The 20746-nt window shown below is 35.8% G+C and overlaps 1 protein-coding gene across 3 annotated transcripts in view; it reads right to left on the reverse strand.

The window, feature by feature from the left end:
- ATG2B (autophagy related 2B) overlaps positions 1 to 20746 on the reverse strand; it is a 68762-nt gene that overhangs the window by 41274 nt on the left and 6742 nt on the right. For all 3 annotated transcript variants that reach the window (XR_011533155.1, XM_070594627.1, XM_070594628.1), the window contains exons 2-14: positions 17742 to 17904; positions 14998 to 15150; positions 14435 to 14537; positions 12999 to 13161; positions 12050 to 12229; positions 8362 to 8458; positions 7656 to 7841; positions 6497 to 6651; positions 6298 to 6403; positions 4858 to 5119; positions 3406 to 3556; positions 2325 to 2417; positions 1994 to 2182 (exon numbers count right to left, since the gene is read on the reverse strand). Coding sequence is in view for 2 of the 3 variants with exons in the window: in XM_070594627.1 (XP_070450728.1) it covers positions 1994 to 2182; positions 2325 to 2417; positions 3406 to 3556; positions 4858 to 5119; positions 6298 to 6403; positions 6497 to 6651; positions 7656 to 7841; positions 8362 to 8458; positions 12050 to 12229; positions 12999 to 13161; positions 14435 to 14537; positions 14998 to 15150; positions 17742 to 17904 (2001 nt within the window). In the remaining variant the exon portion in view is untranslated. The remainder of the gene's footprint in view (positions 1 to 1993; positions 2183 to 2324; positions 2418 to 3405; positions 3557 to 4857; positions 5120 to 6297; positions 6404 to 6496; positions 6652 to 7655; positions 7842 to 8361; positions 8459 to 12049; positions 12230 to 12998; positions 13162 to 14434; positions 14538 to 14997; positions 15151 to 17741; positions 17905 to 20746) is intronic.

Here is a 20746-nt window from a genome sequence, read left to right on the forward strand (position 1 = left end):
GTGAATAGATAAAATTTTGTAAAGATACTATAATCACAGTTTATAAAATTCAGATAAACAGGAAAGGAAAGAAAATCTAACTCTACTATTTTAACACAATCAATGCTACCAACTGGTGTATTTCTATCCATTTTTTTCTATACGTTAATTTTATTTACAGAGCTGTAATAAAAGTTTACGTGGAATAACACATTCCACTTTTTCACTTAATCCTTCTTCATGTTGTTGCAACATCTTTATAACCATCATCTAAAATGGCCATGTAAAATTTCACTCAGTATATTAGCAAAACTTATTTAGCTAGCCTATTATCTAGAAATAAAAGATGTCTCCCTTCAACAAAGATGCCAACAACATACAATGGAGAAAAGATAGTCTCTTCAATAAATGGTGTTGGGAAAACTGGACAGCCATATGCAAAAGAATGAAGGTAGACCATTATCTCACGCCATACACAAAAATAAACTCAAAATAGATCAAAGATTGGAAGATAAGTCCTGAAACCATAAAACCGCTGGAAGATAATATAGGTAGCACACTCTCTGACATTGAACTTAAAAGGATCGTTTCGAATACCATGTCTTCTCAGACAAGGGAAACAAGAAAAAATAAACAAGTGGGAGTTCATCAGACTAAAGAGCTTCTGCAAGGCAAAAGAAACTAGGATCAAAACAAAAAGACAATCCACCAATTGGAAGAAAATATTTGCAAGTCATATATCTGACAAGGGGTTAATCACCATAATATTTAAGGAACTCACATAACTAAACAAAAAAACAAACAGCCTGATCAAAAAATGGGCAGAGGATATGGACAGACATTTTTCCAAAGAAGATATACAGTGGCCAATAAACACATAAAAAGATGTTCAACATCACTAATCATCAGGGAAATGCAAATCAAAGCTACACTAAGATACTACCTTACGCCTGTTAAAATGGCTATAATCACTAAGACTAAAAATAACAAATGTTGGAGAGGGTGTGGAGAAAAGGGAACCCTCATACACTGCTGGTGGGAATGCAAACTGGTGCGGCCACTACGGAAAAGAGTATGGAGATTCCTCAAAAAATTAAAAATAGAACTACCATACGACCTAGCTATCCCACTACTGGGTATCTACCCAAACAACCTGAAATCAACAAGCCAAAGTAACATATGTACCCCTATGTTCATTGTAGCACTATTCACAACAGCCATGACATGGAAGCAACCCAAGTGCCCACTGACTGATGACTGGATAAAGAAGAAGTGGTATATATACACAATGGAATAATACTCAGCCAGAAAAAAGACAAATTCATCCCATTTGCAACAACATGGAAGGATCTGGAGAGAATTATGCTAAGCAAAATAAGCCAGACTGAGAAAGACCAACACCAGCTGATTTCATTCATATGTGGAATATGAACAAACATATGGACAATGAAAAACAGTTCAGTGGTTACCAGGGGAAGGGGGATGGGGGGTGGGCAAAGGGGGTGAAGGGGAGCACGTATGTGGTGACGGATAAGAAATAACATACAACTGAAATCTCACATTGATGTAAACTATTATGAACTCAATAAAAAAAAAAGATGTCTCCATTTCTTCATTATTACAAATAAAGCTGCTTTAATAATATATGCTATTTAACCTATTAAGAATACTTAAGTTCAAAAAACAAAAATAAAATCTTTCAAAAAAAAAAGGGTCCAGCCTCATGGCTGAGTGGTTAAGTTTGGGTGCTCTGCTTCGGAGGGCCAGGGTTTCGCTGGTTCAGATCCTGAGCATGGACATGGCACCGCTCATCAGGCCATGCTGAGGCAGTGTCCCACATGCCACAACTAGAAGGACCCACAACTAAAAATATACAACTGTGTACCAGGGGGCTTTAGGGAGAAAAAGGAAAAATAAAATCTTTAAAAAGAATACTTAAGCTCACAAATAATGCCAATAAGCCTATCAGCTAGCTATAATTATGGTTAGTATTTGCAATTTTTTGAATACTTACCAGACTAATATGCTTATTATATGAAGTATACATGTGAGACGCCATCATCTCCACTGTAGTAAGTTTCTGTGGTTGAAGCAAAGAATTTAACCTGTCCACAATACTGATATCCAGCTCACAAAACACTGGATTTAATTTAATTTGTAATTCTGCCTTCTGAGGCACGGAACTAAGCCTTGCTTGATTACCCTGTAAAAAAAAAAACAAACAAAAGCATTAATATGATCAGTAACAATACTATAAAACTAAGTTTTATAAAACCTTATGATTGTGACAAAATATATATAAAATGAAAATTTACAGGTGGTAAACTCAGAAAAAGATCTCTTACCTGGGGTCCTTTATTCTCAGAATGCTTATAATGAAGCTGAAGACACACAGGGGGGTGGGAATCAGTTCGTTCTTCGGAATGGAACATTAAAAGCTTGAAAACAAAGATAAAGATAAATTAAATGTAAGATATTAAGCTATAATTAATCACATGAATTAACAGAGGTGCTAATGTAATAGTAGAAAGAACTTTTGAAGTCAGAAAAGCTGGCTCTAAGTGTCATTTCTGTCACTCACTAGCAACATGAATCTTAGACCAGTTAGTTAATTTTTGTGATACTTAAGCGTCTCAACTGCAAAATGCAGGTAAGGACTCAATAAAGTAATGCCCTAGAAAGTGCTCTGAAAATAACATACAAGGGCCAGGTAACAGCAATAACTGCCATTTTGATAGCTCTGAAAAGGCTCTCTAGAACACATTATTAGGATAGTAAAAAAAAATAAAATTAATAATAAATGAACACAAGACATTTCACTTGTCTTGAACAGTGCTTAGCACACAGTAGGCATTCATAAGTATTTGTTGAATGATAGAACTCTTCTGAATGAAATCAACTCATTTGTCTCATAACCTGTTTGCCACTCTAAAACAAGTGAACTTTGGGGCCGGCCCCGTGGCGCAGCAGTTAAGTGCACACATTCCACTTCAGCGGCCCAGGGTTCACTGGTTCGGATCCAGGTGCGGACATAGCACTGCTTGGCACGCCATGCTGTGGTAGGCGTCCCACATATAAAGTAGAGGAAGATGGGCATGGATGTTAGCTCAGGGCCAGTCTTCCTCAGCGAAAAGAGGAGGATTGGCAGCAATTAGTTCAGGGCTAATCTTCCTCAAAAAAAAAAATAAAAAATAAAACAAGTGAACTTCTAAATTAAAAATTCTAACAGACTCTTATAATGGCCTTGAATGCCATACTTTAAAAAATCTGTAGCAACAAAATACAAATGCACACACACACACAAAAAAACTCCTTCCTATAGGACTGCCTATACCTGTTTCAAGAAAATCATTACTGTTCATACAATTCTTAAAAAGCAAGACAAATTTAAAGAATAATCCTAAAGGAAAAGTATCTAGCATTTACCTCTGTATAGTGGGGAGAAACAGAATGAAAATCAGTCGGAAACAGGCACTCCAAAAGTTCCATTTGCCCAATGGACATGTCAGTACTAAAATATCGGGAGGCTGATCTTTGTCTTTGTTCATAGGATACTTTGATGCCAGTACCTATAAACCTATTAGAAAAAAAACGTAGCATTTAAGAGTATCCATATACTTCTAGATTAAACAGTGTGTCAAAGACTAGCACACAAGTGTTAATAATGTACAATTCCCTAGCTATTCTGACAAGTTCAACTTGTTAGTAATAACTAATATTCCTAAGGATATTAACTAGAAAAACTTTCAAATCTCCCACTCCCTGACATAAGATAAAGAAATCAGTTCTGTTGATAGGAAACTATACAGGATATATTTTTTTTTCCAAAACTGCCCTTCCTTCTTCCACGTTTTAAAATTTACACTTCAGTAGATAAAATCTCTTAAATCTGTAAAATATATAAAATAGTTTCTTGAAATCATCTAGAAGCATCATGCAATATTTAAAATCTTCAGTCAGTGGAACTCAAATGGAGATCTACCTCTAGTTTCTGCTGCTTTAGTTATATTCTCTACTGGTACATATTTGAAACTTGGTCAAAATGGGAAGGAAAAAGTGTTCTGCAGTTTGATTATAAATACTATGGTCCTAATCTGTAGAGTTTCCTTTGCTCGTTATAAAAAGTATTTTGCATAATAATTTTAATACTTAAAAAAAGTTAAAGTTAAAATAAAAGCCCAAAGTATTTTCTAAAAATATTAATATATGTATCTAAGCCACCGTATAAAATAATATAGAACTCGACAATTTATATGTCACTTCCACATAAAAATAAACAGTATTTGCAGGTTAACGATATTTTACTCACAAATTTAATTATCGCCTCATCTATTAGGACTGAACCCATCTAAAGATCCCTGGCTGTTTGGACAGCTTGGACTTTTGCAGCAGAAGTTGAAGATGCAGCATCCCAGGCGCAGGATCAGCCTTGGCACCATTTCCCACCTCGTGGGCAGTGCCATGTGACTCATTTCCCAGTCCCTTCTCTAGTTCATTCTACTCTCACCACCACTGCCATCTCAGCTAAGCTAGTGACAATAGGAACTATTTTTATGATTATAATGGTGTCAGTGGGGATGATGGCAAATTTAGTCAAAGATAGTTGACGAGAGCAGGGCAGGGAGCTGAAGAAAAGACAATTTAGAAAACTCCAGATCATCTAGATCTTATAACTGAATGTTCCACATGCCAAATAACCTAAATGAGAGATTCTATGGTAAATATCTTTGCAGCATTGCAGGAAGACCTCACCCATTCCACTCAATTACAAATAAAATGTGAATTAGGAAAACAAATAGAGAGAGGTTGGGTAGATGGATACAAAAGTCCACATTTGGTTCTTTTTCAAGGACTGTGAATAAATATGAGAGAGTTTACCTAAGGTGATCATGTGAGCAAGCTTCTGCAAATACTGCTCGGAAAGACTTAAAATCTTCTGTTGAAAATCTTGCTGGATCAATCTTTTCTATACAAGTAAAGAAAGCTATCGCCATAGGTGTCAATGGATTAAGGTTCAATGACGTTTCAGGTGGAGATAAAGGATCAATGTGAAGCACAGAGACTGAAAAAGCTCCCACAGCTAGTCTAAAAATAAGTTCAGGCCTGGATTCATCCACTGAAACAGATCTAGATGGGAGAGCTGAAATATGTATTAAAATTATATATATACACAAAATTTAATACTTAAACACAATCTATTATATCAAAATTATAAAACATTCACTCATGTATTAGTTTCAAAAAACAGGTGATCACACAATAGTTTGAATGATATTAAACAAGTAAAATAAAATAAACTGCAATCTTTCAGCATTTGTATGCAGGATCCTTCATACTTAAACTACAAAAAAAGTATGTTGCAATAGGACACATATGAACAAAGCTTTTGCATTAATATAAAAGTATATCGGAAAAGTCAGAGATTAACCAAAAGCTACTCGCCAAATTTTCCCTTTAAGCTTTGTGACTATTTTAATTAAATTTTGCAAAGAAGAAACCTGAAGTTCTCTTTCAAGGAAAGTGTAAAGAATGAAACAAAAATCAGATGGTTGATTGAGACTCCTTAAACTGCAATAATAATAGGAAACTTATGATATACTTTTTACTAAAAATATTTAAGCATTTAAATACACAAAGAATAAAATGCAGGGGCAACTATTCTCTAACACTTCACAGGCAACCGTTCAACAATATTTCATTTTCTTCTAAACTTTGTTAAATGGTCTAGAATCAAAAAAAACTTATGAAGAAAAAGAAAAGATGTAGTAGAATGGCATTTTTTAAAAACAAATATAGGGGCCAGCCCAGTAATGTAGCGGTTAAGCTTGCAAGCTCCGCTTCAGCAGTCCAGGGTTTGCCAGTTTGGATCCCAGGCATGGACCTATGTGCTACTCCTGAAGCCACGCTGTGGCAGGCATCCCACAGACGGAAAAGAGGAAGACGGGCACAGATGTTAGCTCAGGTACCATCTTCCTCAAGCAAAAAGAGGAGGACTGGTGGCAGATATTAGCTTAGGGCCAATCTTCCTCACCAAAAATAAAAAATATATATATATAATTTTTGAGCAAGATTAGCCCTGAGCTAACATCTGTGCCCATCTTCCTCTATTTCGTATGCAGGACGCCTACCACAGCATGGCTTGATGAGCGGTGCATAGGTCCACACCCAGGATCTGAACTGGCGAACCCTGGGCCGCAGAAGCGGAGCACGCGAATTTTACTGCTATGCCACTGGGCTGGCCCCAAATATATTTTTTTAATCTTTAAATTTTTAAAAATTCCAGTGGAAACTATCAACAAATATCTTATTTTTACTTACAGGTCTTCTGTAAAGGTGCCGAGTGAACTAGGTTGGATGGCAATGTGGACCCTCTCACTGGCGGTTCTTTACGATGATCAAGGAAATCTCCCCATGTTGGCTGAAGCTACAGAAGAATATTTTTAAAGCACGTGAATAAAGTGTAGAATTTTAGATGCCAACTTTCCGAGAATAGAACAAAATTTAAATAATACTTTACCACAGTAGCACTTAATGGAGATCCTGCTGGGGTATTTGTATATGTACTAGTTAGCGATAATTCAAGGTCCATATTTGGGGGATCCCCAAGGGGTGGAAGAGAAGAAAGACTATGGGACATGTCCATATCAGCCATGGAGAAGAAAACTTCTTCCTCTAAAGAGAATTACACTTTGTCAATTGTATTATAATTCCACCAATTCACGTCTTTAAAGTAAGTTAATACACATTAACATAACAGTCTTCCTTCAGATTATCTGACATATAGTGACACCCTAAATTTTGTTACTTCCAATGGGGTAATTTATTTGGATCCAAGATATTAATGGCATAGTAAAAACTCAACTGAATACAGGTTAACAAAAGATTAAGCTATCCTACTGAAGAACTTGGTTTTTTTTTAATATATGAAATGCAGTATTACATGGTATATTTTTAAGTGTAATACGACAATTCAGGAGTTAAAATCCAGATTTTAAAATAGTATAAATGTCATGCAATCTCTGGTTTCATATGGATACAGTTATTTCATTAAAAAAAGAAAAAGTTAAATATATTATTTAGAATTCTATTTATGTTTTAATTCCCTCTTTCTGGAGAATATTTCATCCTCATACAAATGAAGTTTGTTATGGCCAAAATTTGAGACTTTAATTTTTTATTTAGTTCAACATTACATACTTAAATTGATTCTTATTATTTATGGTATTAGTGCTTCTACATTCTGAAACACCTGTAAATGCAAAGTAAACTAGGTAAAGATTATGTTTACACATAACTGATAGAAAGATTAATAGAGAAAGGCTCCTATTTAAAGGAATCTATTGTAAATCATTACATGAGCATATAAGAATTTGACAAAACAATTACCCCCAATTTATCTTTTGCGTAAATCTACATTTTTATAAATTGACTTCCCTTAGCATAAATCATGATTTACAAAACAAAACTACACAATCAAAAAACGATACTGTAGCACACATGTGCCTATGCTTCCCTGTAATGCTGTGGTTAGATCAACTTATAAATTTAAATCTTCTTACAGTATGGATCTTTAATTTATTCATTACTAAACTCCATTTCACAGCGGCCAAAATTAAGTTTATTTTGCTCTTTGAAGTTAATGTATGAGTTTGGTGTCAACTTTTGGAGTTGCTTACCACGGCTAGAAGGTGTACGAGCTGTTTCTGTCTCATAAAAGCTTTGCTCTGAAGATACAGCCACAGAGAGGGAATCTTTTCTCAAATAATACCGATTTAATTCCATCTGAATTCGATATTCGTCTTCCTGCTGCATGGGTCGATTTTTTCTATCTTTATTAGCTAACCCTATTTTGCTAGAATTTTCTACAAGTACACAAAGGGAAAGCAAAACAGTAATTAAGTTTGGAGTTACTTAATCATTTCTCTCCCAAAACCTACTTATCCAATACCAATGGCAACTTAATACCAGTCAGTGCGAAACCACCACTATTTAATATTAATCAGAGAACTAAGCAATAGCTTTAAGCAGCTAGCTAGGAATCACAAAATCTTATCTTTGACAGAAAAGTCATTAAAAATATTTTAAAATGTGTGCTACTTACTGTGTTCAAGAATTATACTTTCTCAGTTGTATGAAGTACTATCCCCAACCAAGGAATTTTGAAAAAGTTAAGAATGTAACACAAATAATGTGAATGATAATTTGTGCAATGGTAACACAAATAGATTCAATCAAATTTAACTATTTAGGATTCTTATTTACAATACATCTTTTTAATTTCACACAATCCTATATAATAACAGAATTTCCTATATGCATGTTATACATTTTAACTAAAAAGTTTTAAAGAATTAAAAATAGTAACAACAGACTTATACTTGCCTGGTCCAGCAACAGCTGCTAACATATCCAAAAGCAAGTGTACCTGCCTTGGTGACAGGAATAGATGAATAGAGTCTATCTGTCCATCAATATCCAACTTCAAAAAAAAAAAAAATACTTAGGATGAACACGCTTTATAACTTCATCACCATAAATCCCAGTATTTTACTGCACTGAGATGAATACTGATTATTTAGTCTTAGACTCCTTCACCTAAGATTCTCTCTACTAATTCACACAATCTAAACGAAAAGACTTAAAGGCCACCAAACTGTTACTCTAAGGGAGAAAATCCTTCTGAGAAACTCCATGTTGGCAAGTCCAGTGTCATACTTTTTGTCTCTAAGTTTTCTGAGTATTTAAGGTATTTGAGGAGGCCTTAAGACATAGTCTCCAAGAGAGAATATTAAGGTAGCAGTGGTCCAATATTCATTCCCATCATGATTTCAAAAAGATTCAAATCATCATCTTTAAAGCTTGATTCAAACCAACAGCGAATAAAGTTGGCTTTCAGAAGCTTGCCCATGGATCACACTCCTCAGCAGAACACGTGCCAACCTTCTCTACCAAGTGTGCCTCTCTGAACGCCCACTATCTTCCACAAAGCCCACTCTCTGTTGGGCAGGGGAGCGTAATGCCGATGGAAGAGGGGGCTCTGGGCACTTCCCTTCTCTTTTCCAACTCTGTCTATTTTTTCCTTCTAGAAATAAAAGCCTCATCCCATTCTCATCCTGATTCCTGTGGAGTATACTGTGACAAAAGCAATTACTCTCTTCTCTACATCACATTCTCACAAGTTGAATAGGCCTGCCTTACTTTTCATTCACCTCCTCTTAGTTCTAACACCAACTCCTATTATCTTTATGCCATTTTGCAATTTAAAAATAATTCAAAACCTATTTCTATTTGGAAAATGGCAGCTTCCCCAGGAGAGAAACAAATTTCTTCTGATTCTAAAAACAAAAATAAAATAATTTACATAGTAACTTGGAGAAATTTCCATGATCTAAGACTATATTCTCCGATAATAATAACATTATCATCTTCTTTTGAGTATTGAAGCACTATACTTTCATTATATGTTCTCTAATTCTTAGTCCTGTTCCTGTTTTACAGATGAGGAAACAGGTTCATGAAGATTAAGTGACTTGCATGAGGGCATCTCACAGATCCAGAGCCAGGATTTTAACCTAGGCTGACCCAGATGGAAAGCCCTCACTCCTTCCCTGGCATGGCTGCCCATTCTGCCCAAACAGGACTTGTTTTATGGGGCTCCTTACTGAGTGCTGACATCCCAGGCCATGAATCATCAAGGAGTTAAGGCTGGGGATAGTGGGAAAATCTCTTTCTGATCATACGTCAAATTTTAAAATTTTTTAATTTCTTAGTATTGAAAGCATAATCTCTGACCTTTATTAGAACGAACGATCAAATTTCATTCATAATTTTCATAGAAATATTTCATTATTAGTACATTCTGAGTTCGGCATACAAAGAACAAAACACATATTCCTTTCCTCTAGAAATATAAGTGATAGAATATAACTAAAATAGCAAATGTCATGGCCAACCCAGTGGCATAGCGGTTAAGTTTGCGTGCTCTGCTCCAGTGGCCTGGGGTTCGCTGGTTCAGATCCTGGGCAGAGACCTACACACCATTTATCAAGCCATGCTGTGGCAGGCATCCCACACATAAAATAGAGGAAGATGGGCACAGCTGTTAGTTCAGGGCCAATCTTCCTTAACAAAAAGAGAAAGATTAGTGGTGGATATTATCTCAGGGCTAATCTTCCTCAAAAAAAAAATCCAAATTCAATGTAACATGGTAATTGAAACAAAATGTCTGCAAATTCAATACAGGCAGTCCCCTATTTTCCTATATAATGCATTCCTGAAAACATATGCTAAAATTGAATACACAAAACACCAGACTTACACACTATCAGGTGGGTACTAATCTCAGAGAACTAAAAAATATATGAAATCTTTCATAATATTCTGAACCCACAGTTGAAAGACTTAAGTCTAACAAACACTGGAAAGAGACTAAAGCTCTCACCCTTTGAGCACTTCTAATTAATGTCATCTTTGTCTATACTGTATTAAGTTTATGAGATCTATGTTTCTCACTGCTAACATCTAGAGCTTTTATTTTTCCGTTTAGCACTGTCATAAATAAGAACAAAATGTACTCAAATACCCAAGTTATTACACAAAAATTACCAGAAAGGCAAGGACAGCAATGTCTGCAAATGTTAAACACTGGTTGGCAGACAATGCCACCGCGCCTTAGTTCCAGATGTTCATTAGTCGCCTGACACACAGATGCCCAAAAGTAACATCTAAAAGGCATTTATACAAATCAAGATGTAATGTGCACAAGTTTGGGTTTGCACAAAGATCAAATACACAAATGTTGAGGGCTGTGTACAACTAATCAAAACAGAACGATAAACCTTAGTGCTACAGTTCTTTCTTCTTAGAGAAACAGCAAATGCATTCCCCAGAGGCACGGGGGTTTGGGTTTCGCAAGGATGTCACCACAGCACAGGATTCCCGGCAGCGCTTACAGATACCCATAGCTTTCTGCTCCATGAACAATCTCACACTCTTTTAGGAAGAGGCTTAAGACCTGGTGAAAGGATTTCGTACCATCTGAGGTAGGACAGAGCAGTAAACAAGGAGGAGGGGATGATCAATAACAGGAATGCTGTCACTCTAACCACCACCTTCCCTTCCTCCTCCTCCAACTCTAGTCAAGCTTTCCAGTCAAAGGAAGGATTTCTGGGGATCCTTCAATCTTCTGCAAACCTTTTCATGTACACTCACGTGTACTCAGAGACCCCTCTTTCATGTTCCCACAGCAATTTCTATACTCCTTATATCTTTTTAAGCAAAGCGATATTGCACTCATCTCTGCCTCTGTCCCAAGAACTTGCAGAGGCCTGGCCTGCAGCAGTCACTCAAACACCTAGAGCTAGGGAGGTCAGTAAATAACCAAACGAATAAACCCTGATATCTGCTTAATATAAACTACATTTTACAGAGATTACATAGAAAATTAGTCTTCAAAGTCTGAAAATAACTCGACAAATACATCTTTGACTGACTAAATAAATGCAAGTTTCCTGATTCTCCAACTGACTGTTCAATATTGTTCCCTAAGAAACAAGTATAGTTGTCTTTACACTGTCTTCAAAAAGCTATGAAACATCATGAAAAAAATCAGTCTCTTTTCATAAATATTATACAACTATAAAAACAGTCATTCCTTTAAAATACACATAGGTGGACATTTTTACATCCATATCTTAAACATCTCCTACAGTTAACTTTTTGCTTTCCAAATCTCTTCTCCTTTAAACTTAACTTTATGAATTATAGAAAGACTCTTTAGTAAATTCCTAGTTACCTGAACTAAGGAATGTTTTGAACTGCTGGAATGAGGAAGAGCGAGTGTAAGAGGCAGCTCGAAAACCTGAGCTGCAGCAGGAGGGCAGACAGTCCGCACGTGGACTTTGTGACCTAAGGACAGAGCACCAGCTGAGAGTAAAATGCTGACTCCAGGACAGTGGATATCCTAGTTACAGGATAATCTACAGCAACGATCAGAGGGTCACTGCATAGATTAAAGAATACTTGTAGTTGTATTTTGTTTTTTACTATAGAAAATAAAACAAATACTGACCTTAGCTCCAGGAAGTACTTCATTCTGTTTCAAAGTGAGACTCAACTCCAACCTACCAACCAGCCCTCCAATCTGCACTGGGTCAGAGGGTGCTACCTCTGGCAAATTTCTCGTTAGTTGTGGGTGTGGCTCATACACAATTTTGGGATTCCAGCTAGGTGACAGCTTTGGCTCAGTTTCCTACAATAATGCAGTAAGAATAAAGTAATTCTTTAAAATACTTGTGTAAATAAACTGAAATGCAAAATACAATCACTAACTTAAGAAGAATGAAATATTTGACAGGCAAAACTGTATTACGTGACAATGGATAAACCAGTATCCTACAACTAGCATGAAACCCAGTAGTATGTTAGCAGAGTACCCTGATAATACAGGCAAATCATGGAGAAGAAAGTTATGAAAAAAGCACAGCATCTGTTCAAGTTATAGCAATACAAAAACTTAACAGACATTCTATAATTAAGAAAATATGATCTATGAAATAACATAAAAGGCAAATTATGGAATGACTGATTTATAAAAGGACTCTCTAATCTTAGGAGATTAACAAAGAGTTCCTTATAAAGCTTTTTTAAGGTATGATTTATAAGATAAATTTTCAGCAAAACATTCATTATTAAAGATACATGTGAACACTGTTTGATTTCCTGTTTTTACTGTTAAAGGCTATTAAATATTAATATACCATTTTTCCCAAAGATGCAGTATCTAATGTTTCTTTATCCAATTAATAAGCCACACTGCTAGGAAAGGCATTAATTATAAATATGAGTGTTTTAAAATCTCTGAAATATATACCCCCATTACTGAATATTTGTGTTAACTTTCAGATTAGATGCAAACTCATTAACAGATATTATATATCCTAGCAAGATTGAATAGCCCTCATTTAAACCTTTTAAAAATCTGTGATTTACTTGCTGTTTTTTGGTGGTGTTTTTCTTACCACTGGTGCAGCTGAAGACACTGGGGAAGATTTTGCTGATGCAGAAAACTCATCCCAGAAGAGAGACACTCCAGAGAGCTGAAGTAATTTGTGAGCAAAAGCTGTGGGTTGATGTACATTTATTCCTGAGGACTCGTCAGCAGTTTCATCACAATATACAGTTCTGAAAGTTAAAAACAAAATGAGCATTTGCATAAAACTTCTAGGAAAATCTACTTGCAATTAAAAGAAATGCACATAGCTTTTTAAGTTAAAGGGATTTTTCAAGTGTTAACACTCCTTAGAATATGCCTATAATGTGAGCCAGCATTACCATGCTTTACTTCAGTAAATATTCCCATGAAGAGACCTTGACCCAAGAAGAATAACTTTGAGAGGTTCCTAAATTTGGGGAAAACATTACTAACTTCCTAAAGTTAGCTTCAAGGAAAACATTCCCGTGCTCCCTCACAAATATCTCTTGGTAATAGTGAGAGGACATGTGGCCCCAAGTCACAAGTCTGAAGTGAATGACATTTCTTGAAATCAAATGACTATTCCATGAGTTCTTATGACTGATCTTCAGTTTCGACAAAATACAGAATGTAGTTCTAACTGCATGAGATTTTAGATAATTTTTAATAGACCATTTAAGATAATGCAACCTAATTTCAAAGATCTGTTAACAACAACTGTTTCACTAATAGGTATGTTTTGTGAAAGACAGAAACCATAACATATCTGCTTAAAATTTGGTAAAGGCCCCCAAGAGATCCATATACAAAGTGTCTTTGGCGCTCAGTGTGCATTCTGCTTACTTCCGTCAGCAGTTCAAATGGCATTAAGACACAGGTGAACAGCTCCTATCCCAAATCAGCACTCAGGAGTGTGTACATCAATCACTCCGTTTTAGAGTTCCAAGTGGGCACACACCGAAAACTAAAAGTGATGTGTGTATATCTTTTTAAGTAAATCACTATTACACATATTGGCCTTAAAATACCCTCAGAGAATCCTCAAACAAAACAGTAGTCTTAGCCCTTCTCACTAAAGCAGCACTTAGAGCAAGCACAGGAAAGCAAAATAGCCTTTCACGTTAACGAGACATGCCTAAATAGTGCACAGCTCGTATGAAAAAACTCCAGTGGGAATGCCTTAAATTCAGTAGCACTCAAAATTCATTATTCTGATTTGATATTAACTAAAAGAGAATTAGTTGCATTGACTTCAACATCGTATTATATATAATTATACCCCAACTGGTACTTTAAATTTTCAATAATGGGATTAGAATATAACTTGGAGAGCAGCACTTTACCCTGAAACTATGCAATACATTAATTTAACATCATCACCTCTAATATCTAAAAGCATCACGAAATATAATGAGAGTTAGATTTTATTACTTACAAAAGAAAAGACTAGGGTCATTTGTTTTCAGATATAAGAAGTCTTACCTTTCTATTCGAATTTCAAGTGCAGTTCCAGTTTTGGAATTTTCTGGCACATGTTCAATTCTCAAGACAGTGTCTATAAAAGTGACTTTTACTCTTCTTAGTACTAGAGTAAACACGTAACCATCAACATGAGACCATATGTATACTAAATAAAAACTTCTAATGAAAGGAATAAATACTAAATTAGTTTAATAAGAACTTACAAAATAAAAAAGTTGAATTTCTTTCCTTAAAAATCCCCAAATCTTGAGTTTTATAATAAATATTTGCCTTACTGAGCATTTACCCCACGTTACATCTCAACAGACATTTGGGGCAATGACTAACATTATAAGTAGAATTCTAATCCTTCATTATGCAAGTCTAATAAAATAAACAGAGGAGAAAGTAGGGTACAAAAGAATATGAAATTAAATTGAATACAATAATTAAAATAACTTCAATTCTAGTAATTCTTTTAAAAATCATTCCAATGGATTTGGCGTATACAAGGCTTACTAAATAAAGGTACTAAATTATCATATAAAACCTAAAATTTTTTAAAATAATCAGTAATGCCAAACCTGTTTCAATGGTTTCAGCAAACTTTTCAAGTCCTTCAAAAGGCTGGGATCCTTCTCCTTGTTCATCTGTCAGTTTCTGGCTAAGACATTCTTTTGCCAATTGCATACTGCTCGTCATGAAACTTGACCAATACATAGGCTCGGAACCAGTTGCTGCAGAAAATATAGATTAATCCTAAATAATTTCCCATAGTTACAACAAAGCCATTTCTTAAAACAACACATTTCAAACAGGTAAATTTTTAATCCTCCATGAGATATTTAATATCATGGTGTTACCGAGGGATAATAATTCTAGAATTATTTTAGAAATTGCTCTTGAGCAAACATCATCTTATAATAACTAAGAAGGGAAAAAAAACAGATCACAGAAAAAAGTCCAGAGACATGTGCTCTCATTACGTGATATATATCTGCCAAATATTAACTCACATATTCATTCAACAAGTATTTAACGGGGCATTTTACATCTGCATGGTACTGTTCAAAATACTGTAGGGCAAGGGTTGACAACTTTAAAGGGTCAGACAGTGAATATCTTAGGCTTCGTGAGCCATATGGTCTCTATCATGGCTACTCAACTCTCTCACCCAGTGCAAAAGCAGCCAGAGAATAAATAAATAAATGAGTATGGTGGTGTTTAAAAAAAATTTATTTACAAAAACACATGACAGGTGACAGACCCAATCTGGCCAGCAGTAGGAGATAGAAAAATAAAATAATTATTAATTCTGCCCTCAGAGAGCCCACAATATAGTGGAAGAAATGAGAGATGATTAAGAAGAATTAGTAGGCAACTACTGAGTGTCAACGGGAAACATTATGACAGCTAAGAAAAGAGGTTAATTCTTCTAGCTGTAGGAATTCACAGGAACTCTGGTAGAGGTAGCAGGTGACCTAGGCTTTAGAAGGTTAATACAAACGTAGATTAAACAGAAGAGCGTCCTTGGAGGAAGGAATACATGAACTGTGAAAAGTCCTTTCCAGCCTTCCCTCATGAGAGAGTTCCACCACACTTTGTTACATTATTCAAAACAAACTGACAGAGATTACCGTAATTACTGCCTTCCAAAATGGAATTTAAAAGCCCTTCTAATGGAATATTTTCAACGTAAGGGGAAAATATTTGACTTTCCATAGAAAAGTATTATTGTATCTACTCATATGGTTAAAAGATAAAATATTCTTGATAATTAAATACCAGACTATTAAGGAGGATTTCTATACATAGATTACCAATATTCAAAATAATGGTGCTACAATTCTAGAAGGCATAATTTAAAACTTTGGTGTTTCAGACAGTACTTGGGATTAGAATTCTTCACGTACATCTTTACAAATATCACTTGTCACTGAAAGAAAAATTTAAATTCAGAATTTAAGATGACTTACTGTCATAACTTATTGGCTTATACAATACACACACACAAATATACACACACTCTCATAGTTTTGCTGAACTATTTGAAGGTAAACTGCAGACACCGTTAACACTCACTCCTAAATCCTTCAGCATCTGACTCCTAAGAACAAGAACATTCTCCTGCAAAAGCTCAATAGCATTAACACCCAAGAAACATAACGGTGACACACTATTATAATCTCATATACCTTCCATACCCAAATTTTCCCAGCTATCCCCAAAACATGCTTCATAGTAAAAAAAAAAACAAAACAAAAAACCCAAACCAGTATTATATACTGCAGTTAGTAATTCATGTCTTTAGTCTCCTTTAACCTGGAATGGTTCCTCCACCTCTTCTCTCTTTCATGACAATGGTATTTTAAGGATACCAACCAGTTAGTTTATAGAATTTCCCTTATTTTGGATTTGTCTGACTGCTTCCTTAAAATTTGATTCAGATTAAGCACTTTTAGCAGGAACAGTACATAAGTGGTGGTGTGTCCTTCTCAGTCCATCACATCAGGATATACGTGATATCAGTTTGACCCATTACTGAGGAGGTTAAATTTGATCACTAGGTTATGTGGTGACCGTCAACTTTCTCCACTGTAAAAGAAACTTTCTTCCCTGTATAAATAATACGTAATCAGTGCGAGATATTTTGATACTGTCTAAATATCAAGCTCCTCAACAACCTTTCACTAACAGGTATTAACTTTCATTGATGATTCTCACTTGTATCAATTTTTACTTTGGTGGCCAAAAACATGCTGATATTCTACCATTTTTTCTATGTTTATAAATAGGTATTCTACGGCAGTGAAGAGCTTTCCCTTCTCCCTGCCTCCCCTACATACTTATTTATTTGTATCAACATAGAGTTAGGGGCTTTTTTTCATTTAGTGTGTTATAATCCATTATTGTCATTATTCTTTTTGATACTCAAGTCTTCCCAGATTTGGTCAATGGGAACCCCTTCAAGTCTATCCTGTGTCCTTTTAACATTTCTCCATCAATCTCTGAGCACTTCTTTGCACAATACTTTGCACAATACTTTGAATCTTTAAAGCACAAGTCACTTTAGATAGTTGATAACAAATAATTAAACCAAATCATCTATATATTATTAAGTTCCTGTGGGTAAAGAGGGAGAGAAATAACTGTAAAGGTACAATAACACACACCCTACATAGACCAAGTCCTAATATTTTATACACTGAAAGTCTCACAAATACAACACTGAGTAATAAATACTGAATTTAATGCAATTAGGTTACCGTCCCAATCTCTGAAGAATAAAAACAGAAACGAACAAAACAGAAACAAATAACACACTTACCTACGCGAGGTCTAGGTCGAAAGACCATTTCTAATCCTTTCACTTCCAGTGCACAATTATCCTGTAGCAAGGAGCCCCATGGAACTGACAGAGAAATTGACTGTATGAATCCTTCAGTGACTTCTAAAGGCGCATCTGCTGACTCCAGGATCTCATTGAGACACTAAAGAGAAAAACCAAGTGCATTCTGAAATCACAAGAACTCAAAATTGTTAACTTATTCAAAGATGCTGAATATGCTCATATATGTGTCAGGCACCAGGGCTAAAGAAAGCAGAGACCAAGATAAAGATGATTCCCGGTCCTCACTAAGCTTACGAGATAGCTTACCACAAAAGACTCGCGTAATTAAAGTGTGGCGAGCTGCATGACAGAGGAAGTACACTGTGCTATTTGAGGATGTAGCAGAGCCAGCCCAGAGACCAAGGCAGGCCGCCCGAGGAAGCACTATTTTAAGCTGAGGTCAGAGAAGGCCAAGGAGCTAACCAGGCAAAGTGGTCCAGGTAGAGACAACAGCACGCGGAAGGGTTCAAAACAGCAGAGGCCAAAGAGCACAAGTACACATACTGAGATACAAGAGCATTTGGGGAAAAAAAGGCTGCTTTAGGCTTTAGTGTAACGTGCCAGGGTGATGAGGCAGAGATAAAGCTACAAAGATAAGGGAGCGGAATCCAAAGAACCTTGTAATTCATGTTTAAGAGTCTGAACTTTCTCTCAAGGGCCATGTGAAGCCATGGAAAGATTTTAAGCAAGGGTGCCATGATGAGATTAGAACTTTTAGTGGGCTACTCCTGCCGCCATGTAGAGCATGTCAGAGGAAAGCAAAACTAAGAGAAGCTAAAATAACTGGTTTGGCAAGAATAATGACACTAAGGACAGTTACATTAGGAAGTAGAATTAACTGGCATCACGAAGAGTAAAGAAAAGAAGGAATGAAGAACGACTCCCAGGTTGCTGGCTTGAACTGCTCAGATAGTGGGCTGTTTACTGAGATAGAGAAACCTGGAAAAGCAGGGTAGGGGAAGAGGAGGAGCTCAGTTCCAAAGAATACATATGAGCAGACACCTAGGTGGAGATGTCTAGGAGGTGGCCAGATATTCTAGTCTAGAGCTCAGGAGAGCCCTCTGACCTGGAGATACAGAAGGGCATTACAAACACAGACAGTAAATGAAGCCTCAGGAGTAAGGAGAGACAGACAGCCTTTGGGAACTTTTGCAGGGTGAAATAACAAGAGGCCTAGGATAGAATCCTGATAAACACCAACATTTAAGAAACAGGTTAGGGGCCAGCCCAGTGGTGCAGTGTTTAAGTGCGCATGGTCTGCTTCGGGAGCCCAGGGTTGCCCGGTTCGGATCCTGGGTGCAGACATGGCACCACTTGGCAAAAGCCATGCTGTGGTAGGCGTCCCACATATAAAATAGAGAAAGATGGGCATGGATGTTAGCTCAGGGCCAGTCTTCCTCAGCAAAAAGAGGAGGATTGGAAGCAGCTGTTAGCTCAGGGCTAATCTTCCTCAAAAAAAAAGAAAAAGAAAAAGAAACGGGTTAAGGGCCAGCCCAGCAGTGTAATGGTTAAGTTTGGCATGGTCCACTTCAGTGGCCCAGGTTCAGTTCCCAAGGGCGGACCTACATCACTCATGGGTGGCCATGTTGTGATGGCGACCCACATACAAAATAGAGGAAGACGGGCACAGATGTTAGCTCAGGGCTAATATTCCTCAAAAAAGTTAATTAATTTAATTCAATAAAAAAAGAAATATATTTCCGATAAAAGTTTTTATGTTTAATTATTCAAATGTATAATATATTTATATTGTTTTGATCGACCACACTTATAATAACTGTAATAATAATGCAATCCAGAGGAAAAATTTTAACACAATGCCTAATGATTATCTGAAGGAGTTACTGATAAGTTAAGATTAATATGGTAAGCCCTAAAGCAACCACTAAGAAAGCCACTAAAAAACTCAAAAAAAAAAACCTGTGAAGACATCATTAAAGAAATTAAAATGTTACAGTAGAAAATATTCATTTAATGCAAAAGAAAGCTTAATGGTAAGAGGAAATTCTTTTAAATGATCAATTTCAACTTAGTTACATGTTCTTATTGTAGAGAAATGATAGCTTGATCAATAAAAGACTTAAGCATAAAACAAGTAAGTTACACCAAAACTCTGCAGAGGAAGTAGGATGGATATATGAGTTCAATAGGAAAAAATACGATGTCAGATTTTCAACTAGTAATAAAGAACTTATTCCAGCATTTCGAAAATATATAATGTGGGCATTTAGATCCTACTGGGCGAAAAAAATTATATTTTATATCAATACTACAACAAAAATTATCCTCTAAAACTATTTAAACTTATGAAAATTTTTAAAGTCAATTTTAAAGGAATTGTAGTTTTTCAAAATTTAAGAGAAAACTGAGCAAACACGACTGAAGAACGCTCCTTTCAAACAGGGCATGTGGTCAGGTCAGGCTCAGTCATTTACTAGCTGGGTGGCTTTGGACAAGTTCTTAACTTCTGAGTCTGCATTTCCTCATCCATAAAATAGAGACAGTACCTATCTCATAGGGTTACAGTGAGCGTAAATGACATAATAACGTGTAAAGCTACCAACATAGTTCCTGGTACCAAGTAAACACTTAATAAATGTTGACTATTGTTCTTTATTTTCTACAGCACCTACGTTGCACAATGACGAGCACTATTAGGAATTCGAGGTGTGCTTGACAGTATGAAGAAAGTTTATATGTTTCTTTTTAATACATACCATAAGACTAACTAGGAAAAGAATACATCCTTATTAGTTTAAACCAAGGCATCAGAATTCAAACAGAAATAAAATAGAGCATAAAAATTTGCAAGAACTGATTCAGACCAATTAACATTTAATTAGCACTTACTATATACAGGACACTATACTATTTTATACCTACATTATTGCATTAAATCCTCCCAACAGCCCTCTCAATGAGATATTTTTGTGTCCATTTTG

This window comes from Equus przewalskii, chromosome 25 (genome assembly GCF_037783145.1).
Source record: "Equus przewalskii isolate Varuska chromosome 25, EquPr2, whole genome shotgun sequence".
In the NCBI taxonomy this organism is placed as follows: domain Eukaryota; kingdom Metazoa; phylum Chordata; class Mammalia; order Perissodactyla; family Equidae; genus Equus; species Equus przewalskii.